At 34.0% G+C, this 27,724-nt stretch overlaps 2 protein-coding genes across 3 annotated transcripts; both read right to left on the bottom strand.

The window, feature by feature from the left end:
- Positions 1–1,124: 1,124 nt before the first annotated feature.
- Positions 1,125–7,147, bottom strand: LOC110646332 (UDP-URONIC ACID TRANSPORTER 1). The gene is made up of 4 exons (XM_021799736.2): positions 6,494–7,147; positions 4,788–4,891; positions 2,460–2,688; positions 1,125–1,484 (listed from the first exon to the last, which is right to left on the bottom strand). The coding sequence occupies exons 1-4, from the start codon at positions 6,953–6,955 to the stop codon at positions 1,338–1,340; spliced, it is 942 nt and encodes a 313-aa protein (XP_021655428.1). The 5' UTR covers positions 6,956–7,147; the 3' UTR covers positions 1,125–1,337.
- A 2,617-nt stretch (positions 7,148–9,764) lies between these two features.
- LOC110646333 (glycerol-3-phosphate dehydrogenase [NAD(+)] GPDHC1, cytosolic) lies at positions 9,765–14,529 on the bottom strand. Of its 2 annotated transcripts, XM_021799738.2 has the most exons (6): positions 14,144–14,529; positions 12,842–13,496; positions 11,988–12,209; positions 11,336–11,583; positions 10,703–10,842; positions 9,765–10,108 (listed from the first exon to the last, which is right to left on the bottom strand). In XM_021799738.2, the coding sequence occupies exons 2-6, from the start codon at positions 13,494–13,496 to the stop codon at positions 9,985–9,987; spliced, it is 1,389 nt and encodes a 462-aa protein (XP_021655430.2). In that variant the 5' UTR covers positions 14,144–14,529; the 3' UTR covers positions 9,765–9,984. The 2 variants fall into 2 exon arrangements, with proteins under 2 accessions (XP_021655430.2, XP_021655429.2); XM_021799737.2 differs by lacking the exon at positions 14,144–14,529 and having other exon boundaries at positions 12,842–14,137.
- Between the last annotated feature and the right edge of the window lie 13,195 nt (positions 14,530–27,724).

Below are 27,724 nucleotides of genomic sequence, written 5' to 3'. Positions count from 1 at the left end.
AACATAGTTTATGCGATCACGGTAGAAGTGAGAGCTTGATATTCTATAAAATTCAGTCTAAGAAATCTTTGGATGATTAATTGAATATCTCATCGTCGACTAAAGCTCCGGACCGGACGATAACAAGAAAGGAGAAGAGAAAGGAGAATGACAGCTCGGTTTCATCTTCATAGAAAAGGAACTTTGGCTTATCAATAAATGTTGTGCTTGCATTATTAGGAGAGTGCTTGTGATACCATAAGAAATGGGAATATATATATATATATATATATATAGCTTTGGCATGTTTGGATTCTCTTGAAGGTGCTCTTCTCATCAAGTGCAAAATCACCTCTTTACTCTCTTTGCTATTATCACTAAATCATGGTTAATGGATAACCAATTATTATTATTATTATTTTTTGGAAAATTATCAGTAAGCTAACTAGCAAATCAACGAGATTGGTTGGATAGTGGGCACAAGATTTCTCAATCTATTACAAGTTCAAATACTTAATTTTTTTTTATTTAAATGCAATTTGATATTATTAAAGTTTAATTACTTTAGAAAATACCAATTGAAGTTATGAAAAGTATATAAGAAAGAAGATTTGCATAAATATTTCACATATTTTTATTTTTAAATTAAAAGAAAAATTTTTTATGGCAAAGAGTTAAATTTATTCTTGTGTTTATTGGAAGAGTTCAATTTAACCCTTTTTAATTTTTTGTTTAATTTAGTTCAATAATTTCAATTTAATCCTAAAATGAAATTTTAGAGGTTAAATTTCTTCATTTTTTTATTTAAATAAAAAATTAAAAAATTTAATTCTTTAATTTCAAAATTAAATTTCTTGATTTCTTAATTGAAACCCAAAAATTAAGAAGTTTTATTTATTGATTTTCTTAATTTTTAGATTAAATTAATGCTAAAAACATCTCTCAACCAAAATACTGAATCAGAATACAATTGAATACACTGGAGCATATGCTTGTATGTATAGTAAATGCAGTAAAGTTGAAAATGGACTAAATTAAACTTCCCCCAATAAGCATAGGGGTGTATTTGAACTTTAACCCAATTTTTTATGTAGTTAGAATCTCACCCACAACACCTGTGGAGGAGATTATGAAGATGCTAAAAATATGTCTCAACTAAAACACTGAATCAGAATACAATTGAATACACTGCAGCATATGCTTGTATGTATGGTAAATACAACACAATAATGCAATTCTCTCTCTCTCTCTCTCTCTCCCCTTCAAAATAAAATATGATGATCTGCATCACATAGCTTCACTAACTTCTATGTGAATACAAAAATAAATAAATAAAAATGGGAGATCTGGAAGATCATTCATCTAAATCTTCTCTTTGCTTCTCCATAAGCAACTACCCCAGCAACAGTCATTGTGTAACCTGCAATCCCCACGAATGTTACAGGATTCCTGAAGATGAAAATTGAGATAACAACAGCCACAGCACCCTTTGCATTGCCTAACACCTGATCACAACATTCCAAAGAACATACAAAGTTAAAACTCAAGAGGTTTGGAAACTTAGCACTGCAGCAATTCCTACATATATGATAATTTATTCTCTGAGGTCTGTCTCTACAAATTTTACAACAAGGACCTGTTTCCCAAGCCCAGACTGTGAAAGTAATTCTCCGAAATCATAACCACATAGTTGTCATTGTTAATTGCAGGTTTTAATGGGATTGAAGTTGTACATGGTATTATGTATAAGAAGCAGCAGAACTCAACTTAAACTTGGGAAAGAAAAGACATGGTTCAGTGCTTCAGGCTATTTGGTTTCTGTTCAAGTTTTAAATCACACCAAAACAATCAATAAAAATATCCAAGATATAAAACTATTCTTGAGGCCCTCACCTACAAGTGAGTTCTTGACATGGTATCAGATCATCTCAGACCAAAAGGTCTAGAATTTGAATCTGGACAACCCCATTTATTAATTAAATATTTTTGCATATGGCCAAGTGGGTTTGTACTTGTTCAGGCTTCAAGCCATGTTGGTATTTGCATACAGGAGCGTATTAGAGCTATAAAACCATTCTTGGGGCACTCACCTACAAGCTTAACCTTCTAGGTTTGATGGTTTCTTGACAAAAACTAAACTTTCCTTTATCTTCTTTAAGTATAACCAATGAATTAAACATAATCAAGATCCACGAATTTGACAATGTTGCGTCATCTGTAGATTGTAGACGACATTAGACTGGACAGAAATATTAATACTAATAAATACAGGATCCGGATCCTAAATACAGCAGTTAAAAAATCATAGTAGCAATAATTCTACACATGATTAATGCAGACTACACGTTATCACAATTGCTTAATACATCTAATAATAATTTAGTTTCAACATTGTCAATTTCTTGAAATTCAGAAAGCATCCTGCAATTAACATAAATAACTGGGGGAAAAATTAGTGAAAAGAGTAAACAATGCCAAACCTGGAGTGTTAGTGCACTTGTATGCTTAGTGACCAAAAAATTTGACAAGTTAGCTGAGTAGGCCATCGTTGAATTAAGAACCAGCAGTACCCACATATATTTATGTTGCCTTCCGAGAGATAGAGTGACTTCTAGCACATTGGGCTCCATTACAAGTGCTGCAGGCAACAATACTAAAACTGCAATAGGGGACATATACAGCATCAAATTCATCGAGTTCAACTTTTCTCTGCAATGCAAAATAATTGGACATATGAGATAGCCACAAGTGTAAGCTACACCTAATTTTGGAATTTTTAAGATTAAGAAACCTTCTGTTTAAGTTCAGAAGACATGGGAGAAGAAAAGAAACTAAAACTTTACTATTAAATAGCAACCATCACAACCCAAACAATCAAAACATTTACCAAATCTTTCCATTTTAATCCACTCGTCTCAACCCAAAAAGGATATATTACATAGAGAAACGGGACTACAGAAAATCAATTGAACAAATAATATATTGTAACAAGACAAAGGGAAGGAACATTGTTGCATGACTTAGCATCCATGATGATGTAGAAATTATGACAAACTGATAGGGTGCAATTTGCATCATATAGAGACATATTCATAAATTTCCAGTGCAAATAATTTAGCTATAATTCCTATAAAACAGAACTTTAACCATCCAAGCAAGATGTTTCATGGCACTGTTTCCCATTCCCTATAACAAAGAAAAAGAAGAAGTTCAGGGAACCAATTTGCCATCTGACTGTAACCAACACCTCCCCCATCCAAAATCCCACACATGAATTTACTTTCAAGTTTGAATTCCAGAAATGTGGAAATGATAAACTATCCATCTTGACTCTGATGTAGCTTAACACCCAAGGAACACCACATAATTATGACAACTCAGTTCAACTAAACCTTAATCACAAACTAGTTGGTTCAGCTATAAGGATCCATTTTCTCCATTCCACCCATACAGATATCTGTTTGGATCCATATCATGAGATGTGATAAAGCTTTACACTGGTTGTCACCTAACACAACCCTTTTCTTTTATCCAGGCTAGGCACCAGCAATGTTTGGTCTAACCGAGGCAGAGTTCTAAGGAACATCACATAATTACGACAGGAGAACAACTAATTTTTACATCAAAGTATATCATATCAATAATGAGAAGCAAAGTCTCGAAAATTGTAGAAGAGCCATGCATAACGCATTGACCAACATGATGACTTGAAGACCTGTGATAAGTTTTCCTTACCCGATTCTATTCTCAAGCCATATCAATCTTATATAATTAAATTATACAAAACTGTTGCTACATATGAACACTTTAATCTATCAACAAAATCCATCACCCATCCCTGATATTTAAAATGGCTTTTATAAGGCATGTTTTGACGAAACACCCAAGCGCAGATGTAATTAAATTGCCTTACATAGAATATTTAATATGTCCAAAATATAAAAATGACGTATAGATGAAGATGTATACTTTCATATTGACACATCCTCATCATAATATATCCTACTATTTCAGCAACTATTGCATGTGCATATATGTATAGTTATTTAATCCCTCTCTTTCACCTATGATAACCATGTCAAATGAGATACTACAAGGACATAAGTACGACACTCTGCAGTTCGATATTAAAATCTACGAAAAATTTTAATAATAGCATAGTCCAACACCCAGATACATGCACGTTTTCATTAATTGTGCCCAAGTCCAAGTATCACAACATATAATATGCAAGGTTTTCAAACTGGGCCTAATCATTGAGCTATTGAAAACAGAGAGTTAAGTGTTTAAGGTTCAACTAGGATTTAACCAGTATATTATTAAATATATATTAATTAAATATTATAAAATTAACAATCTTTTAAAAAATAATAATGTATTGTTACAATCATTAATTTGACATATTTTATAAATAATTATTAAAATAAAGCTACTTAAATTTTAATATCTAATTTTAGAAAAATAATTTAAAATTTTAGATTTTAAATGATAATATTTTACAATAAAAATGCCTATAATAAAATTTTCTTAATAATAAATTTATTTATATCAATAAAAAAAATTGTGATATAATAAAGCTTTATAGCACAATAAATAAAGAAAATTTTGATATTAATAGTATCCAACTATTAATATAATGATAATACTAGAAAGAATAGTTCCTTCTTCAATTCTCCGAAATAGAAGATTGAAAAACTTTATGAATTCTAAGTTGAATGTACTTTATAACACATATAAACAGACAGAAATGCACTCATTATGAATATCAGCTTAAAGAGAAAGGACAAAAAAAAAAAAAAAGCGTTTACCCCTCAGAAGAAAGCAGGATGCCCTGAAGAACAGACTTAAAGGCCCTTGCAGCAGTTGCGCTTATGCACATAATAAATCCATACAAGTGAAAACCTGGCTCACCCTGCCACCAATAGAAGGATTCAAAGCTTCAACCTCTGCTGGGACTAGGACATAGCAATCATGATTTTAGACACTAGTAAAGTTTAACCATGCAACAAAGTTTGAAAGATCAAAACAGAATAAAACATAAATTAATGAAAATTACAATAATACCATATAGAAGCTGTTCAAGCTAAGGTCAAGAATTTCCTGAAGCATACAATATATAATAATCTAAGTAAAGAATAAAACAAGAGATGATGCCCTGAAGGAGGGGAAAGATTACATGATGCAGGTACTTGACAAAATGTGCACAAGAGTTTTTGTCCTTCAAATATAGGAAGATAACAAACTATATTGGCTTTGTGTATAGCACCAAAAAGGCTAGCTAGAGGTATCCATAGCTATAACGACTGAATTGATCGTTGCCTCTCTGAAAAATGGGTTTCAAGTGAAAAATCAAGGCATTTACTCATAAAGGCCTACAACCATGACAAACTGTAACAAGAAATCATTCTACATAGTGGGAGGTCAATAATAATGAAGGGAACTATCGCTGATGGAAAACAGGACAGTTTAGGCCACCTGTCATGAATAATTATACAAATATAAAAAAAAAAATTATAAGGTTTATGGTATCTTCAGTATAAGTTGCAGCATTGCACATCCAACCTGTTCTCATTCAACATTTTGGTGATGTAAATTAAATTGTGATTAAGTGCTGTTCTGTCACTCCAACAACAGATTTAGCAACTTAATACAGTTCTTACTTGCATTAATGCATCAGTTACTCATTTTTACACTAATATAGGTTATATGAACCATCACAACATTACAGGCAGAAACAAAAACCAAAGACAAATTTGGTAATCCAAAATCCTCCAATTAGATACCCAACTTTCAATTACATATAATTAATCATTCTGCTAGATACCATTTTATTACCCTAAAACAAACACAATGACATTTTATTTATATCCAACCTACAAAGAACCTGGCAATGTTTAGTCTATATCTGCATACAACCATGTTGCTACAGTCCCTTTAGGTTTGCTAATCTTTTAAAGTACTGGCAATAATGCACTCTGAATCTACACATAAGAACCATTCTAAGTAGGAGTTTTGTCAAGACAATTTATGATTCAACAAATTATGATTTGCTTTGGGGCTTATGCATAGAGTATTTCAGATTTCTGTGATTCATATCAGCATTCTTGTTGTTACGCACTTCTTTTTTTTAATCTATTTTAGCCTAACCCACCATTTCTTAGCTCCAATAAGGGAGGAAAAGGTAAGGATTATTTTCAATCATTGATTCTTGTTCCACCAAAAAATATAAGGCACTAGAAGAGCTGCTTGTAAAATCTTGATATCTGAGATCATAGCATAAAATGGTTACAATGACAAGCATCAATTACGACATAAATCCCAGATCGGCACTGTAATCATCAAATGGGGGCATTGCAATTTTTACAAACATAAATCTCAAAACCCAAACAGCAACACAAGAAAGTTCAGATCAAATTAAAAAAAATAATTAAAAAAAGACCATAATTTTAATCGTAGCAATATTGAGTTGAAAAAGGAGAGAGAGAGAGAGAGAGAGAGAGAGAAAGAGACACACCCCACTAGCAATTACAACACCAGCAACAACAGGCACAAGAGCAGCATATGTAACCCAAGCCTCCCTCTTGAAGGTCATCAAGTAAGCAAAGACCGCAGTGAAAAAGGGGGTCGTAGCACCAACAGCCTGATTAAAGGAAACAGGCAAATACCTGAGCGAAATATTGCCACCGACAACAGACCCACAAAAGACAACACTCAAAGTTGCAATCTTGAAGAACTGAGGCCTGGATTTGATAGGCTGAAGAGGAACCATCTTGAAGAAAACAATGGAGAGGTAACTGAGAATGGCACAAGCAGACATGTGGCACATGGTGAGGAAGATTGGGAACCGGAAACCATAGTTAGAGAGCAAGTACTTGTTGAGAAGCAAAACACCAATGTTTGAGGAGTACCAGAGGATGATAAGGGAAGTAATGAAAAGGGCTTGTTTCTTTGAGGAAGAAGAAGATAATGATGACATTGTGATTGGATTTGCAGGAGGTTATGATCTCATCTGAGCTTCATCAATGGAAAATTTTTGGATGAATACGTGGGTGGGTGAGAGTGAAAGTGAAATGTGTAATTTTTATGCGGTGATGCATTCAGTCGCTGAAGCCTCGGCACCAACTACAAATTGTTGTCCACTTGTCTTTGAAATTTTAAGTCCAACTATTACATGAAGATTTTGATTTTCTATATATATATATATATATAATGATAAGATTATATTACATTTATAATATAATTTTTATTAATAAATTATCAATTTTTTTTAAATATAATTAAAAATATATTTTTTTTATTTGAGACTCTATCTATTTTTCGAAAAAATCTTTTTTATATTTTTAATGTTTGGAATTTTTTTTAAAAAAATAATAAAAATATTTTTAATTAAAAAATTAATTATTTTAAAAAAACATATATCATTAAATCGCAACTAAATAAAATATATTTTCATAATTTTTTAAAAAAAAATTTTCCATATGAAAATTATTTTCTATAAAAAAACATAAATCTATAATTTTAAGGATTATATTTGGACCGATAAGCTTAACGATGAGTGCTAAGATTAGTAAAAGATTAGAGTTTTTCCTTTCTTCGTTTATTAACTTTTATTTATAGTGATTTAAATTTCTTAAATTTTAATTGCAATCAATTGGATTTTTTTTGACATTTCAATTCTAAGCCAATTGATTCTAATTTTAATTACTTGTCTAAATTGGCTTTAAAGTTTGATTTAATAGTCAATTGAATTATTCACATGTCATTGTAATCAGTTAAGCACAATTTTAATATTGTTAATTGATTCGTTTGAAGGATCTCTTAGTCTGTTCTTCACATGATAAAAGGAATATATATGTATTGAACATGCTTTCTATTGCTGATGGATCCATGCCCATTATTTAACACAAAACTTGCCAACTTTCATATGCATACAAGCTTCACCGCATGGCATTTGGTTTGTATAACAATTATTACTTAAATTTGATTTATTATGATTTTAAAATATAAATATATAAGATTCACATATTAAATAGATAGATCTCACTATTTATAATAAATGGATTCTTTTTGTATTAATGGTCTATGTACCTATCCAGCTTTATTTCTTTCCTCTCTTGGTTCGGACAAAACTTGTCACTTGATTTATCATGAATACAAGATATAAATATGTGAGTCTAAATATATTTCGAATCCGTGATAAACCAGTTTTAAACAAAAATTTCCCCTCAAGTTCACCTTATCTTCATGTGTTGAACTTCCACTTCCCAGCTTATAGGCCCCTTTCTCTTTTCTGAAGCCATTGTTAAAACTTTCCAGTTTCCTGCTCCTCATTTTTTTGTTTTACTAAACTGCACTTCATGCTTGTTTACAATCCTAACTTTTAAGACATGAACATCAGAGCATTTATCTTCTCTTCATAAGAGTACCAACTTAACCAATGTTATTCCATCTTTAGTTCTCACAGCCTCTGTGATCTCATATTTTAAGACTTAATAATTATGGCTTCTTTCTTGTTATAAATCCTCGTCTGCTGGAGTTCATCCCTGTGTTCTAAATTTCTTTCCTGTCTCTGTTGTTTCCAGGAGTCGAATCATAAGGACTCTTTTCCTCACCATTTTATCCTCCAACTCTATATTCTCCTCATAATCAATATACTTACAGGCTTGCTAGTTCCATCTTTTCCCTTTATTGCTGCTTGCTTTGCATGGTTAACGAGTAAGGTCCCAACTTTGCTAACAAAATTTGGAAACCCACCCAGATACTGACTTAAGTGAACTTCTTTCAAAGCTAGAAGGTGCAAGTGAAGAGCTAGCTTCAGAACAGGAGAAGGCATGCATGTTTATACTCATTCTTTCATTTGGAATGAGCTACATTACCTTCACTTCTTACTTTCAGGCTAAGAAGCTTGCTATGGAAAAACATGCAAAGCTCCAACATCGTATTTTGCGTCTTGTCCAGGTAGTTCGGGATGGTGACACCAAGTTGGAGAGCGTGACAGTAAAATTCCTCTAGAACAATTTATTCTCAGACATCAATAAGGAGACTGAGGGAAGGAATAGGACTTCAACCTAAGTCTGTCAGGTAAGTAATCCTATTGGACCAAACCAGGTTAGCTCAGACAACGGTTTAAGTTACACCCTTGTGCTTTTATAACAAAATCTTTTATTAAAATCAATGTTTAATTACTGAAAGCTGAAGTATTTTCTCTTACCAGATAGTATTTGTAGTGAAGCAGTGTTTTAATTGGAAAAAAAATTAAAAAACCTGAAATTAGGTTGAATTCACAATTGTATTCTTTATTTTTTAGGATTGAACTAAATAGTCCTTGATTTCTTTAAAAAAAAAAAAAATCTCTCTGATTTGGCCACAACAAAGTCACAATTTTTTACGATTTATCTTTTAATTTCACAAATATGATAATGCAGAAAATTTTTCCATGAAAATTTGCAAAAATTTAATAAAAAAAAGCAATGCATTTTTGAAGTCCTTAAATTAAATTTATTAGAGAGAAATTATTTTTATTTTAAGGTCTCGAGTAAGTTGCATTTGGATCACTAATGCGATTCTAAAAATAAAATATTTAAGATTATTATTAACTTTTATCTAATTATTTAAAACTAAATTTATAATTAGAATAATCGGTCATTTTCATTTCTTTTCCATTTCCAAGACCAACCAAACATGTCCTAAAAATAAGCCTCATTGCACTAATTGCAGCAGCACTTGTATTTTTGCCACCCTAGACATCTACACTTACACACAGATCATTCAGATGAAGGAAAATCTTATAAACCAGAACAATTTATACTATACAATCTTCAATAATCACATCCTCATAAAACTTGAAAGCAAAGATGAAACTGATTTACTATAAGCTTTTCATACTATTAGATGATGCAGTATTCAATACAAAACCCGTATGTTTTGGTTGACCCAGTTCATTTAAAAATTTCTTTTATATATTTTATCAATTCCTTCATGTTCATTTTCATAGCAATGAAAATGTCAAGGCTGCCCAAGAAGAGAAGGCCTGTAGAAAGCATGGCTTTGTGCAATCTCAATGCGTTCCCGGGGATCGTTCAGAGTTTCATCCCTTAGTGCTTGCAAAATAGCTTGTGATGAATTTTCCCTATAAGATCCAAAATCAACCGCACGCAGAAGGCATTAGATTCATCAATGGAAAGAACAAACTCCATTACTTGAAAGACTTAGAAGATCTTAAAACAAAGCACAACTTTGTATTGAAAGAATGTATGATTCTATTAATGATCCCCATAAGATTCAACAGCAACTGCAAGCAGAAGGGGTTAGATTAATCAATGGAAAGAACAAATTCCATTACTTGACTGAAAGGCTTGGAAGATCTTAAAACAAAGTAAAACTTTGTATTGAAAGAATGTGTGATTCTAGTTTGTAGATTTAGAGTGTCTAGAATTCATTGTAGAAGTGATCGCAATGAAAATAAGCTTTGGCTCGATGATACTAGAGTCTATCTTTTAAGGCTACAAGATTTCGAGTTTCAACCCCAATTAGAGCCCAATTAACAAAATTACAAAAAAAATGTCAAAGAAAAGTGAGCCTTAAGAAAATGCCGTATCTTTACTACTGACTTGAGACATTCCAAACTCTACTGGCTTTTTATATATTAAAATGATATATGAGAGAATCGAGCTAATCCGTTGTGTTTCATAATGGGGGTATTATGTCAAAACAAGGAACTTACCTTGATATAAGTATTTTATACAGTGTTTTTAAAATGGGGCAGAGCTCAACGGGTGCAACAGGCTTCTTTCCATCCGGATGCAGTACACTCAAGCTTGGCTGACTCAGGAGTTCATAGAAAGCTTTAACTGCAGAAACACCCTGCAGTAAAAGAGAGGCATAATGAGGGCTCATAGTTGAGAAATGATTATAAAAGCTGTGGAAGAGTGTTGCATTCTTCAATACAACACACAAACTCAGAATAATCACTAAAATTACACAATATCAGGCATTTGCTTAATAATTTTTACCAATCAACTGATAAGAACATCATTTTGTTATCTTCTGATTATCATCATTTGCCTACTAAAATCTAAACTTCAATAAAAAGGGTGACCTAGTGCATAAAGCACCCTACACTTGTGGGCTCTAGGGAGGGTTGATGTATGCAGCCTTACCTATAGAGGCTGTTTCCATGGCTCGAACCTATGACCTCCAGGTCACAAATGGAGTAACTTTACCGTTACACCAAAGCCACCCTCAAAATCTGAACTTCAAATAATTTTAAAATAATTCTAATAAGCTTCCATCCATATGCATTTGCACCCAAAGTACTGCAAGGTTCAAGATAAAGTAGCCAGAACAATATAAATACCTGAATCATTCCTTTTCCACTAATGCTATCACCCATATCCCTGTTCAATTCCCCTTTGGCTAACATTTGGCCGTACCATGCATTGCGACCTTTTAACAAGGTTACATAAGTGTCTGATAGCAAAGGCCCTGCAAGCTTCTCAGGTTCTTCAGCCAGTAAATGAGTAATAAATATCATCTCTGATGTACAATGTGCAAAATATACTGACTTGCTGGTAGCACTCTCATTAGTAAGGGCTGCTACCATTCCTGGGAAAATCAAATTGGAAATAAGTGAGCAGATAGAAGATGTTATTATAAGCAATTGTCACTTACTTGGATTATTAGCATTTAAGATTTATGTTTGAACATGCAAGGTTACTTTATCAAATGCATGCATGAAAACCTAAACAGCAAAAATTGATCAGACGGTGAATGAGAAATCATTTGTCTTCAATTTGGTGGATATATATATATATATATATATGTTACAGGAACCAACATAGAAAACAATCCTATCAATCAAGAAAAGTACCCCTACGTATCATTAATCTGCTTCCAAGACAACTAGACAATAACCAGAGAATCTCATAGCATATAACTATAAAAGATGTTGGTTGGTGTAAAAATCATAGTAAAGTCATCATTTTGTGCAAGAAAAGGCAGAAACTCACCGGCTCCAATGGCATAGACATTCTTCAGACCACCCATGACTTCATGAGTGATAAGGTCACTGTTGTCCCATACAATGAAATGCGGTTGCCTTAGAAACTTAGCAAGAGGCTTTCTCCACTTTTCAGCTCCGCATATTCGAGCATTAGCATATTCCTTGTTATATATTTCTGAAGCAATATTTGGTCCACCGAGATAAAGTATATTCTCCATACTCGCCCCAGCTGCTAGGCATAAAGAATAAAGCTTATAAATGATGGAGAGGGTTTTCCAAAGCGAAAAAAGAAAAAGGAAAAGGAAAAAAAAAAAAACCGTAGAAGAAAAGTACAAGTGTGCAGGAATAGAAAAGAAGATGGAAACAACAATCATACTCGAACAAAAGCACAACTGACATTGTACAAGACAATTCATCATTTTATAGATGGACAAGAAGGACAATTACTTTTCATTAATTGAAGCAGCACTTAATGGTAATAGACTGTATTTTGTGGATAATTTGACATAAGAATTCTAATTGTTAATATCATGTAGAAAATGCTCATAAATGGAAACAAAAAGGGGGAAATCCTAATTTGTATAAATCTATGTTGAGACAAGATTTCTGAATTAGGTCAAGCATGAATCCAACAGGCAACAAAGACTCATCGATGTCAATGGCCATGTACTTTACAAGAGCATTAATAAAGCTGCATTTCATTTTCTATTCCAAACTAATCAAGTGCAACTTTTGACCAAAATGAGTGAAATCAATCTATGAATATGTGATAGTTGTAAAATCGTAAGTGTACAAAAATAGGGGTGAAACAAGAAAGGAAAAAAGTGTAGAAGCATTGAAACTTATGTAAGAAGAACTTACTCACTCTATTAATCATCTGCGTGGGAGTAATTATATGAGGAACAGGTTGCAAAGCAGCCTCTACGCCCTTTGCTAAAGAGATAATGATAGGCATGGTAATTCTCTCCTTCCAATAATGACTAATCTCTTCAAACACATCCAGTGTTTCTGTTGAAGGCACACCATTCACCACAATGTCTGCATCCCAAACAGCCTCTTGCAGATTAGTCACAACCTTCAAAGGACAGAGTGGAGTATCAATCATGTTCAAGCAAAATCCATCTTTCAAAATCTCATCTGCATAAAGAGTTCGGTCACCTAGCCTTGCCTCGACATATTTCAAATAAGCACATCTCCGGATCAACCTCCTCAATACATCCTCCCTTGAATTGATCACTTCAAAGAGATGTTCTGCTGTGGCTCTATCAACAGCTCTTCCAGGCCTTCTCCAAATCCTGATTTGGACCTTCTGTCGAAACTGACCATAACTATCTTGCAACAAAGCAGCAAAAACACTTCCCCATGCACCTGCTCCAACACCAACGATCCTTAGAGGATCACCATCAGCCTTTCCAAGAAGGCTTCGAAGCTCATCAAGCTTCTCTTCCAGACCATTACCATTGTGAATAGACCATCCATTTTGATGAACATTCATTGTCTCGATACTTCCAACCATCTTGTTCCAGCAAAAACAACACCAACAAATCAACCAAAATCGACAGTAGGAAATCAAACCGGAATACTTCAATCCTAACAACTGAGTACTTAGTTGGATTTTATTCAATTTCAGGATTCCTTAGTACAAACCAACATTAAAATTTCCTCAACTAAATATAGCAAATAATAAAAGCGACCCAACTCTGAATTTTATACTAATTTTGCTGACACAATCCCAAATTCCTCAAATCTTCCCCTAGAAACAACGGATTTCCGCCTCCCAAGTTGCCAATATGCATTAAAGGAGTCAAATCTTTATTGGTAGATCTTACTACCAACACCAAAACTAATATTTCAGCTATTTACTAATTTTCAAACCAACCGATCAAGATACTTCTTTTAGTAGCTCTCAAATCGGGGTAAAGGCAACACAATAATACAATACTAAAGAATGATACAACACCAATATTATCTTCTTAAATAAGAGTTCCTAAGCAAATGGCAAATGGAAAAAGTTCAAATATTCAAATCCTGTAGCTTTGTTTTCTCCGCCTGAGTTTGTTCATCTACCCAACTAAAAACATCTAAGACAACAAAAGAAGCAAATAATATATGAATAGGAAAGGGAGTAAAGGAAAAAGAACCAAGTCAAAATAATACACCGACCTTTCATGTGTCGTTAACTACAAAGCTCCTTTGCATTCAATCCTCTGAGTCATGACCCACAAAAGAATTTTCAAGATTTCAACATGCATTATTGGAGGGAAATCAATAAAGCATGAAACCCGGCAGAAAGACAGATAGACTCAGCGTGAAACTGGACACAAAAGGTGCATGCAAGGTGAGAAATAGAAGCAAGAACAAGCTGAGCGAAAATTTGCTAGCGGTAGTGATCGGTAAGTGAGAGAGAGACAGTGAAAGCAGAAGAACATTGAATGATGGGTACTGTTGAGAAAAGTAGGGTATGGACAGTTACGAAGAGCATTAAAGATTTGGGACAGTGCCCATTACGAAGAGCATTAAAGATTTGGGACAGTGCCCATTGCCCAACTTCCCCAACGGTAGTCATTAATGACTTTAGTCAGCCAACCTTGCATTTTTGCACCTTCATTGCCCTCCAGTGAGATCATTCCTGCTCTAAATGTTCAATAAAAGCTCAAATAAAAAAAAATCTAAATATTTATCATTTTAATTAATTCTTTTTATTTTTATTGATTAATACTATATAAAATTTTGAGATATTCTAATTTGAACAATTAACTTTATTTTTTTTCCTTCAAAAAAAAATTAATTTTTTGAATGAGATACAATTTAATCACTGAAATTTGATAAAATTATAAGAGCTTATAATATTTAATCATCAATTTATAAATATTTAGATATTTTGTAATTAATCAAAATTTTAAAAGCCTTAACGTAATTAATTTATATTTTAATAATTTAAATTTAAATTTTTTCAATTTAATATGACTTACATTTTAAAAATACAATAACTAAATTATTAGTAAAATAAAATTTTAGAGATTAAATTGTTGAGAATTATCACAGCATTCTATGAACCAATCTCTATATTCAATACATTGAAATCTGGACACCCCGAATAAGCTATTAGAGAGCTCCTCAACATCGTCCATGATCCATCGAGCAAGGCTTTCTGAAAACCTTCTTCAACAGCAAACTTAACTAAAGAAGAAGCTATTACCTAAATCAAGAACCTTTAATGGCCAATGACTTAGATAAAGCCTTATAACCCATAATTTTCCCCATAAACACACCACAATCGCCCTACACCAATGCTTCACAAATTCCTATTGGAGTTGCAAAGAGATTTGTACTGAGGGTGTATGACTAGATTTATTAATTACCCACATCAGATTCTTGCAGAGAAATCTTAAAATTCTATTCTAACACTTCATGAAACAAAAGTTCTTAACTAGTCATTTTCCTGCGTGAATTTTTTTATGATTTTATTTTAATAATATAATTTAATATATATTTTTCTATATTTTATATTTTTATAATTATATTATAAAATTTTATTTATGATAAATTTTTAATTAATTATAACTTTATTTCAAGCGTTAATACATAAATTTTTGTTAATAGTAATTGATATAATTTTATATTTACTAATATATTATTTAATTTTAAATTTTAAACTAAATTGATCAATATATTTTTTATTATTTTTTCAATTGATTGATTTTATTTCATTTATCAATAAAAGAATAAACAAAGTTATATATATATATATATATTATGTGGCAATTTTTAAATTATAATTATTAAATTTTAAATATAAAAAAATGTTTTAAAAAATAAACAGAATTAAAAAAACAAATACATGTATCATACAACAATTTTTAAATTATCACTATTAAAACTCTTAAATTTTAAATAAAAGAAATGTTTTTAAAAATAAATATTTAAATTTCATAAATAATTTTCCACAATAATGAAAATTTAATTAAAACATATTATATTTTATATTTATTTTTGTTTAGTATCAGATAAGATTTTGCCACAAAATATTTATTATTTATTTTTTTATATTTTATATTTTCATAATAATATTATAAAATTTTGTTAATGATAAAATTTTTAATTAATTATAATTTTATTTCAAGTGTTAATAAGTAAATGAGTTAATTAATAGATTTTTTTAATTTGTTTATAATTATTTAACATATACCAAAAAAAAGATAATAAAAATTAAAAAAAAAGATATATGCCATGTTTTTTTTAAGTATCATTATTAAAATTCTTATATTTTAAATATAAGACATGTTTTAAAAAATAAATGTTTAACTTTTATAAATAATCTTTTAGTGAAAATTTATTTAAATATATATTAATATATAATTTTTTAAAAAATAATTATTTTTTTCTAATTTAACAGAAAATTTAATTAAAAATTAATTTTAGAGATATATAATATGATGAGTAAAGTTTTATAATGCATGAAATTATAAACTTAAAAATTTTAAAATTCTTAAAAGATATAATAGAAATAATTTTAGATAATTATTATTATTTTATATGGGATAAAGTTTTAATATTTGAAATTTAAAAATATTTAGATTAAAGTTGATATTTAATATAAGAAAATAATATAAAAAAATATTTAGTAGTTGGAGAAAGATACTTTTCATTTCTTTTAAAATCTTTTACTTTAAAAATTAATATAAGAAAATATTTTAAATGAATTATTTTAAAACATTATCGACTATACCATCAATTTAATTTTTTTTTATTTTTCTCATTCAAATGTTAATTTATAGTTAAAATAAAATTAATATTTTGAATCAATGTAGATAAATAATCTAATTTTAAATATATAGACCATATTAGTTTTGTTTTCATAAATTTGGAGACCAATTTAATTTTAAATATATAGAATTATATTAAATTTTTTTAATCATAATAATTTTTTTTATTTTAATAAATCTGGAGGCCATGGCCCCTAACCTCCCTTCCTCCGCCTGTGCTTGGTTATATGATCACCATTTGCAGGAGGCAGTGAATTTCTTAACTGGAGAGAACCATCACTTCTTGTCAAAGCATTTCAAATTTACTTTTACTAAACCCTATTCAACAGAGAAGGTCAAAACATTTTTCACAGATGAATAATTATATCTAAACATTTTAATTTTAAATTATATATTTCAACCTTTAAATTTAAGAGTGATAAAATTTAAAATATAATTATTCCCAATTTTAAAAGTTGGTTATATAATATAAAATTAAAATATTTAAATATAATTATTAATTAGTATTTAACTTTTTTCTATTCAGTTGACCTTCTATAAAAGAAAGATAGTAAAATAAAGAGTAAATTGTAATTTAGACTTTGAGGTTTAACTAAATTTATAACTTAATTTTTGTAATTTTCAAATTAAGTAATTTAATTTTTAATATTTTAATAAATTTATAAGTTATTAATTTCAGTTAAATTACCATTAATTATAGTAAAAATAATCAAAATTTTTTTTAGTTTTATTTTTAATCCAAATATAATTTAATATATGAGGTTTTATTTAATTAATAATTTAGCCTATAAGATTTGATAAAACTTATAATTTAATCCTTATAGTTTTATAATTAAATAATTAAATAATTTACTTTTTAATAAACCTATAAGTTAGTAACTACTGTTAGTATTACCGTTAATTCCTCATTAAATTTAAGCAAAAATTACCAAATATTTTTAACACTATTTTTAATTCTAAATCAATTTAATTTCTAAAATTTTATTTTATTAACAATTTGCATTCAAATTCATATTTTTTTTCTTTTAGTTTTTTTTTTCATATATAATACTACAACATAATATATGAAATATTATCAAATGATACACACACACACACACACACACACATATATATATATATATAATTATTTGTATATTATTAAAATAATAATAACATTAATAGAATTTTACAAAATTAAAAGGCTTATTTGTAAATAGTAATAATATTTAATGATCAATTTGTAAAATATATAGATAATTTTGTAATTAACCAAAATTTTTAAGGACTTTAAAATAATTAATTTTTATTTTTAATATTTTAAGTTTATAATTTATAGTTTAATGGATCCATATTTTAAAAATATAGAAACTAAATTATTAATAAAATAAAATTTTATGAACTAAATTATTAAAAAAAAATCTTATGGGTTAAATTATTTTCATATTTATCATATAGAGATTGTCATACTTTATTATTGATGGCAACAGGTGAAGTATCGCTAAAATTACGCTACCCAAACTCAAACTCGTCCCAAATCCTATTAAAATATCAAGACCCAACCTATGAGCCGGACCGGCACTAGGACTTGGACCAGCCTAAAGCCCCTGAGACCCGTAGTAAGCCTAACTATTCCTCAACCCAACTCTAAGGCCCATTTGAGCCCAATTTCTAGAATTCAACTGGACAGAATCCGGCCATAAAATAGATCTTTTAATGGAGAGTTTTTTACTCATCCGACTTGTAAACACAATATATAATCAATTGGGGAGCTCAACTCACCCTCCACATACTCATAATAACATAAAGTCAAATGGGAGCTCAGCTCCCTCATCCAGTCCAACATACATGCATATAATAAGTTTACAGGTCCAACATGGTAAATTATATTATAGACCCAAATCAAATAAATATTTCTAATACATGCGAAAATTCTAGGAGTTAACAGAATTACACAAACATTAATAAACGACCTACGAAGAATAAAAGTAGGTTAACCACAACAATAATTCTCCTGTAGCTTAGAAAAATAATGAATAGGAGTGAACGTTCGACTCAGAGAATAAAATATTAATTTTAACTATAATCTCTATAGCTATCCAAAGCTAATACACCCTGTGAAGTGAAAATGCAACACCGTCATATATTTCATACAAATCACATCAAAAAGGCAATTTAGAGCACTCACACACCCAACACTGTCAAACAATACATATATGGGAGTTGATCCCCTATACAGCCCTCTTAATCCAACCTCTGCTAGTGAAGATCTCAAGCTGGACTTTCGCTTGATAAACCAATACGGGGTCCCAGCGAAGAACTCAAGCCGTGTCTACCCCGAAGGACCGGGTCCCAGCGAAGATCTCAAGCCGTGTCTACCCGTCCTATCCATATCCAACACTATACCACACGCACGCCAACGCACACACACTGCTCCAAATTACCACAAACAACATCCATGGCACTTCAACATTTATAAATGCAATATAAAACGTGCCTAGTGTTTAACTACATAGATACATACATATAAGTGATGCATGGGCCTGCTTGAACGTATAATAATATCGAAATTACAATTAAAATTAATATTTTACTCACAGACTTAACCGTAGTCACTGTGACGGCTGGGCGGAGGAGGAAGGCTGTCCTGGCTCACCTGATAATTTTATTGTAATTATTTAATACATTTTACTCAATATAAACTGAGAAAAGACCAAAGATGCCCTAATTCGTGCCGAAAATCCGGTAGAGTCTCCATTATACCTAGGACCTACCTAACCTGCAAAAGGCTTAAAACACACTTCTATATCCACAAACTATATATCCACAACTCAATCACATCACACAGGCCCTCCTGGGCCCATTCAAACAGTCATCAACCACAACATGTAAAATTACAGTTTAGTCCTCATAATTGACCCTTTTGCAAAAACTACCCAAATGAGTTCTAAAAATTCTAAAACTTTGCCCCGCTGTCCTTAGCATCATTACTAAGCTAATGCAAAAGGAATCATAATTTTTTAAGCTACCACGAATATTTTATGGATTTTTAATCCCATTCAAGAACTAGAAAATTAAGAAAAAGTAAGGTTCGAGTTTACCTATGCCGATTCTGACTCTAGGGACGAGTTCGAAATGTCTGACAATAGTGGGGTAGCCAAAATCTCGACCCAATTCCAAGACTTTTTCAGTAGCCTGTCTATCTGGCCGGAAATTCGTAGTTCGAGGCAACTGTTGAATTTCCGCGAATTGAAGGTATCTACACAAAGCTCACAACACGGGGGTTAGTATAAAATTTTTATGGAATTTTCTAAGCTCATTTAATGTTCGAAAAAATACTACGAAGTTTCCTGGGACTCATCAAAAAATAGTGTCAAAAAATTTTGAAATTTATATTGTCGTGAAGTTCTCGATGAGTGGAGCGCTCTGGTACTCTCGGTTTTCTCGTGGGGTTCACGATTTGCGAGAAATCTAGCCCCTAAGTCGAAATAGGCTAAAACTTCCCGGACAAAAATTGGGCAAACCGCTCAATGGATTTTGGTGCTCTTGGTGTCTATGGAAAGCTCTCAAGGTGTAGATGGTGTTTGACACAAGACCCGGCCCAATCGGTGGCCGGATCGGCGAGGTGGGGAGGGCTGAGTGGCGGCGGCACGGCGTGGGGAGGAGGTAGGAGAGAGAAAACGGGAGAGAGAGGAAGAGGGGTCGAGGACGCGCATGGAGGAAGAAGAAAAGGAGCTGGCCGGTTCGATTCGAGCGGTCTGATCAGGTTCAATTTGATTCGGCCTGTCCGATTTAAGATACAAAATTTTGAATTTTTAGTCTGTCTTGGAATCGAAAATGAGGCCCAAAAATTTCGAAAAAAATTCTAGAATACTAAAAAAAATTCGTAGAGTCCAAATATACTTTTAGTTTTACCACGTGGTCTTTAAATTAATTTTTAAAAATCATCAAACTTTTATATTTTCGAAAAATCGAACCCGATTTCTAAAATCAGAAAAATTTCAAATAATTTTCTAAAATTTAAATAAAATAAAATATTAATATTTACTCACAAAATAATAAATTTAAAAATTAGGGGTGTTACATTCTTCCCCCCTTACAGAAATTCATCCTCGAATTTTACACAAGGCAGAATAAAGTACAGATTTACATATTGAATAGATAAGGGTATTTGCTACGCATGTCCCGCTCTGATTCCCAGGTGTACTCTTCCACTGACTGGCTCCTCCACAAAACCTTAACCATGGGGATCTGTTTTGATCTTAGCTGCCTCACTTGGTAGTCCACTATGGCCACAAGTTGCTCCTCAAATGTCAGGTTTCTTTTAGCTCTACTACATCCGGCTGTAGCACATGAGAAGGATCAGGTATGTATTTCCTGAGCATAGAGATGTGGAATACAAGATGAACATGAGAAAGGTTGGGTGGTAACTCCAACCGATAGGCAACTGCTTCAACTCTATCAGTAACCTCAAAAGGTCCAATATACAGAGGTGCCAACTTGCCCTTCTTTCCAAATCTCATTACTCCCTTCATCGGAAAAACCTTCAGGAATACGTAGTCGCCTACTGCAAACTCTACATCCCTCCGTCTGGGGTCTACATAACTCTTCTGCCTACTGAAAGCTGTTTTCAATCGTCCCCTGATTAAAGGAACTATCTCTGAAGTGTACTGCATTAGGTCTACATCATGTACCTTTGCTTCTCCCATTTTCATCCAACACAGAGGAGACCTACGCTTTCTGCCATATAGTGCCTCATAGGGTGCCATCCCTATGCTGGAATGATAACTGTTGTTGTAGGCAAACTCCACCAAAGATAGTTGATCATCTCATTGACCTCCAAAATCCAAAACACTTATGCGAAGCATGTCTTCCAGCGTTTGGATTGTCCTTTCAGACTGTCCGTCTGTCTGAGGGTAGAAAGCAGTACTAAAGTTCAACTGCGTGCCAAGTGCCTCTTGCAACTTTCTCTAAAACTGAGAAGTAAACTGGGGCCCTCTGTCAGATATTATGGAAGCAGGAACTCCAAGCAATCTGACTATTTCCCGAATATAGAGTCAGGGGTACTGTGCAACAGAATATGTGGTCTTCACAGGCAAGAAATGAGCTGATTTAGTTAGGCGGTCTACAATTACCCATATCGAATCATATCTTCATGTGGTACGAGGCAACCCAGTCACAAAATCTATAGTAATCATTTCCCACTTCCATTCTGGGATAGAGAGCTCTTCCAGCTTCCCTGACGGCCTCTGATGTTCAAATTTCACCTTCTGACAAGTCAAGCACTTGGACACAAAGTCTGCTATATCTCTTTTCATGCCATTCCACCAATAACTATCTTTCACATCATGGTATATCTTGGTGGAGCCTAGGTGGATATTATACAGTGTATAGTGTGCCTCTTGCATGATTTTATTTCTGAGATTGTCCACGTCGGGCCCACATATCCTAGAACCTTGCATAAGGGTGCCATCATTAGCAAATCCAAACTCACCACCTTCACCCTGCTGTACTTTTTCTATGATCTTCATCAATTGTCGGTCTCTATGCTGGGAAACTCTAACTCTGTCTCACAGGTCTGGTCTCACTGAAAAATGGGCTAACAATACCCCCTCATCTGAAAGATCTAAGATCAGACCTTGATCCATCAACTCATGTATTTCCTGAATCAACGGTCTCTTCTCTGCTGATATGTGCGCCAAGCTGCCAAAAGATTTTTTGCTTAAAGCATCTGCTACTACATTGGCCTTTCTTGGGTGGTACTGGATGGTACAGTCATAGTCCTTCAGAAGCTCCATCCGTCTCCTCTGTCTCAAATTTAAATCCCTCTGTTGGAAGATGTACTTCAAACTCTTGTGGTCGGTGTATATCTCGCACACTTCACCATACAGGTAGTGTCTCTAGATCTTTAGTGCAAAGACTACAGTCGCCATTTCTAAATCATGGGTGGGATAGTTCTGCTCATGGCTCTTTAGCTGCCTTGAAGCATAAGCCACTACTTTTTCATTCTGCATCAAAACACACCCTAAGCCAACTCTGGAGGCATCACAGTACACAACATATCCTTCACCACTCATCGGTAGTGTCAACACAGGGGCGATGGTTAGACATTCCTTAAGCTTCTAGAAACTCTCCTCACAATCATCTGTCCAAATGAATGGAACATTCTTCCGAGTCAACTTAGTTAGGGGAGTTGCCATCCTAGAAAAATCCTGCACAAAACGCATATAGTAGCCAGCTAGGCCCAGAAAACTTCACACTTCAGTGACTATTGTAGGCCTAATTCAATCAGTTACAGTCTCAATTTTCTCGGGATCTACTTGAATGCCTTCACTAGAAACCACGTGTCCCAAGAATGAGATCCTTCTAACCAAAATTCACATTTTGAAAATTTGGCATATAGCTGGTGCTCCCTCAAAGTCTGCAACACCATCCTCAAATGCCACACGTGTTCCTCCTCGGTCTGAGAGTATACCAAAATGTCATCTATGAATACGATGACAAAACGGTCTAGGAATGGCCTGAACACCCTGTTCATCAAGTCCATGAAGGCTGCTGGTGCATTAGTGAGTCCAAAATACATCACCAAGAACTCATAATGACCATATCTAGTCCTGAATGTTGTTTTAGACACATCCTCATTCCTGATTCTCAACTGATGGTAGCCTGATCGTAGGTCTATTTTGGAAAAGAATCTAGCCCCTTGGAGTTGATCAAACAGATCATCGATCCGAGGAAGTGGATACTTGTTACTCACAGTTACCCTGTTCAGCTATCTATAATCAATACACAATCTCAAGGACCCATCTTTCTTTCTCACGAATAGAACAGGAGCGCCCCAGGGTGAAGTGCTCGGACGTATGAAACCCTTGTCCAAAAGCTCCTGTAGTTGCTCCTTTAGCTCTTTCAATTCTGCTGGTGCCATCCTGTAAGGCGACATTGATATGGGGTTTGTACTCGGTATAACATCAATGCAGAACTCTATTTCCCTTCCTGGTGGCAACCCTGAAAGCTCCTCAGGGAAGACATCCATGAATTCTCTGACAACAGGAATATTTTTCATGTTGACACTTTCTACAGATATATCTCTCACCAATGCCAAATACCCTTAACATCCACGCCTTAACATTTTTCTAGCACTAATTGCTGATGCCAAATTATATGGAGCTACGATCCTGTCACCATTAAAGTTAAACTCTTCCACACCAGGTATGTGGAAATACACCTTTTTGTTCCTGCAGTCTAAAGTGGCATAATGAGTTGCCAACCAATCCATTCCCAAAATTATATCGAAATCCATTACTGGTAGAGGAACCAAGTCTGCTGGGAGGATTCTTCCATCCACTACTACTGGGCTACCCGAAAAAACCATATCTACATCTATGTTGTCACTAAGCGGGGTAGCTACAGACAAAGGGCATTTTAAAGTTATTGGGTTTCTACCCAATCTCATGGTAAAAACTGGGGAGACAAATGAGTGCGTAGCACCCGGATCTATTAAAACTCGAGCCTCATAGGAACAGACTAGAAGAATACCTGCCACAACTGCATTGGAAGCCTGAGCATCCTGGTGGGTCAGGGTGAAAACCCAAGCCTGACCCCTACCCTGCGTTGCAGAACCTTGATATTGACTTCTACCTCCTGATCTGCCTCCAAATCCACGTCCTCCTTGTCCTCAGCCCTGTTGGCCACTGAACTGACTGCCTACCATACTGGAAGCACCAGGATATAGCTGACAAGGAACATTTGCAACAGAACCCTTTGACCCCATCTGTGGCTCGCTGAACACGGGGCATTCCCTAGCAAAGTGACCTTGTTGGCCACACCTGAAACATACTCCTGAACCCATCATACAAGGTCCTGAATGTCCTCTTCCACACTGTGCGCAAGGTGCAAGGGAGGATCCTAAACCATACCCTAATCGGCACTTCAATCGTGACCATCTTGGATCCGCACTCGTGCGAATCCTCGAGATTTGTGTCTAAAACCACTCTTCTTATTCCTACTTCTTCCTCTGTAATGACCTTGGCCTCCGCTATCCATAGTACCCATGTGGGGAACACCTGAAGAACCTTTTGCTCTATTTTTCTTTGCCCTTCCGCTGTCATCTCCTGTATAACTAATCTCAATCTATCGGGCTCGATCAACCACCATATCAAAAGACTGATCAAACATCATGGCCAGGTTTGCATACCTCCTGTCCAGCCCCTTTAGGAATCTTTTTACCTTCATACTTTTTGTAGCCATCACGTAGGGGCATACTGCTCGCTTTAGAAATTTCAGAGCATATTCATCTACAGACCTGCCATTCTGCCTTAAGGACTCAAACGCCCACTGCTTTTGATCTCTGAAACTTTCTGGTACAAATCTGTTGATAAACAGTTCCACAAACTGGGTCCATGACAAACTTTCCATCAGAGATAATATGTAGTCATTCATCCATTGTCTAGGCATAGGCCCCATGACATGCTGCACACACTCTATGAGCCTCCTATCAGTCAACTGCAACTCCATCCCTGCCTGTTTGCAGGAATCCAAAAACCGATAGGCATCGTCTGACACATCATAAGTACCAGGCACCGATTTCTTGAAATTAATTATCTGTTTGTGAGGTTCTCCTCTTGGTGCAGTGGACTGCTGTTGTTGGGGAGGGTGGACCATATACTGTGCCATCATATCGATGGTTCTCTGTAAACCAGCTAGAGTAGCTGCCATTGGGTCTATGGGAGCCGGGGCCACAAAAGACTATTCTTGAACTGGTGGTGGCTGCTCCTCTACTTGAGCAGCTCTAGGCCTCCTACCCCGAGGAACCCACTTCCTCAAGGCAGGCGCCTCATCCTGTGCCGACACCTAGTCAGGCACATCTGGTTCTGGTGTAGTGGCAGCTCTCCTGCTTCTACACATTTTCCTAAAATTCAGCAGCATTAGCCCACAAAATTTCAAAACGACTTATTACACAGCTCTATAAACTCATATTTCACACAATTATATAAAGCAGAAACTAGAAGCAAAGATGACAATGCAGGACGAATGCGGACCCTATATTCCGCATGTGACTGCTATTAGACTCTTCCCAACACTTTAGACAATTTTTTCCCATGAATCTGGAGCCTAAGCTCTGATACCACATTTGTCACGACTCAACCTATGGGCCCGACCGGCACTAGGACCTGGGCCAGCCCAAAGCCCCCGAGGTCTGTAGTAAGCCTAACTATTCCTCAACCCAACTCTAAGGCCCATTTGGGCCCAATTTCAAGAATTTAATCGGACAGAGTCCGGCCATAAAATGGACCTTTTAACAGGGAGTTTTTGACTCGCCCGACCTATAAACACAATATATAATCAATTGAGGAGCTCAGCTCACCCTCTACATACTCATAATAACATAAAGTCAAATGGGAGCTCAGCTCCCTCATCCAGTCCAACATACATGCATATAATAAGTTTACAAGTTCAACATGGTAAACTATATTGTAGACCCAAATTAAATAAATATTTCTAACATATGTGAAAATTCTAGGAGTTAACAAAATTACACAAACATTAATAAACGACCTGCGAAGAAGAAAAGCAGGTTAACCACAATAATAATCCTCTTGTAGCCTGAAAAAATAATGAACAGGAGTGAGCGTTTGACTCAGAGAGTAAAATATCAATTTTAACCATAATCTCTATAGCTATTTAAAGCTAATGCACCTTATGAAGTGAAATGCAATACCGTCATAAATTTCATACAAATCACATAAAAAAGGCAATTTAGAGCACTCACACACCCAACACTGTCAAACAATACATATATGGGAGCTGATCCCCTATACAGCCTCTTAATCCAACCTCTGTCAGTGAAGATCCCAAGCTGGACTTTCGCTTAATAAACCAATACGAGGTCCCAGCGAAGAACTCAAGCCGTGTCTACCCCGAAGGACCGGGTCACAGCGAAGATCTCAAGCCGTGTCTACCCGTCCTGTCCATATCCAACACTATACCACACGCATGCCAACGCACACACACTGCTCCAAATTACCACAAACAACATTCATGGCACTTCAACATTTATAAATGCAATGTAAAACGTGCCTAGTATTTAACTACATAGATACATACATATAAGTGATGCATGGGCATGCTTGAATATATAATAATATCGAAATTACAATTAAAATCAACATTTTACTCACAGACTTAACCGCAGTCATTGTGGCAGTTGGGTGGAGGAGGAAGGCTGTCTCGGCTCACCTGACAATTTTATTATAATTATTTAATACATTTTACTCAATATAAACTGAGAAAAGACCAAAGATGTCCTAAGTCATGTCGAAAATCCGGTAGAATCTCCCCTATACCTAGGACCTGCCCAACCTGCAAAAGACTTAAAACACACTTCTATATCCACAAACTATATATCCACAACTCAATCACATCACACAGCCCCTCCTGGGCCCATTCAAACAGTCATCAATCACAACATGTAAAATTACAGTTTAGTCCTTATAATTAACCCTTTTGCAAAAACTACCCAAATGAGTTCTAAAAATTTTAAAACTTTGCCCCGCAGTCCTTAGCATCATTACTAAGCTAATGCAAAAGAAATCATAATTTTCTGAGCTACCACCAATATTTTATGGATTTTTAATCCCATTCAAGCACTAGAAAATTAAGAAAAAGTAAGGTTCGGGTTTACCTATGCCGATTCTGACTATGGGGACGCGTTTGAAATGTCTGACAATGATGGGGTAGCCAAAATCTCGACTCAATTCCGAGACTTTTTTGGTAGCCTGTCTGTCTGGTCGGAAATTCACAGACCGGGGCAATTGTCGAATTTTCGCAAATTGAAGGTATCTACACGAAGCCCACAACATAGGGGTTAGTATAAAATTTTTACGAAATTTTCTAAGCTCATTTAATGATCAAAAAAATAATACGAAGTTTAGTGGGACCCACCAAAAAACGGTATCAAAAAATTTTGAAATTTATATTGCCACGAAGCTCTCGACGAGTG

This window comes from Hevea brasiliensis, chromosome 3 (assembly GCF_030052815.1).
Source record: "Hevea brasiliensis isolate MT/VB/25A 57/8 chromosome 3, ASM3005281v1, whole genome shotgun sequence".
NCBI lineage: Eukaryota > Viridiplantae > Streptophyta > Magnoliopsida > Malpighiales > Euphorbiaceae > Hevea > Hevea brasiliensis.
Note: the sequence above shows the minus strand (reverse complement) of the source record. Positions and strands in the feature narration are given on the sequence as shown.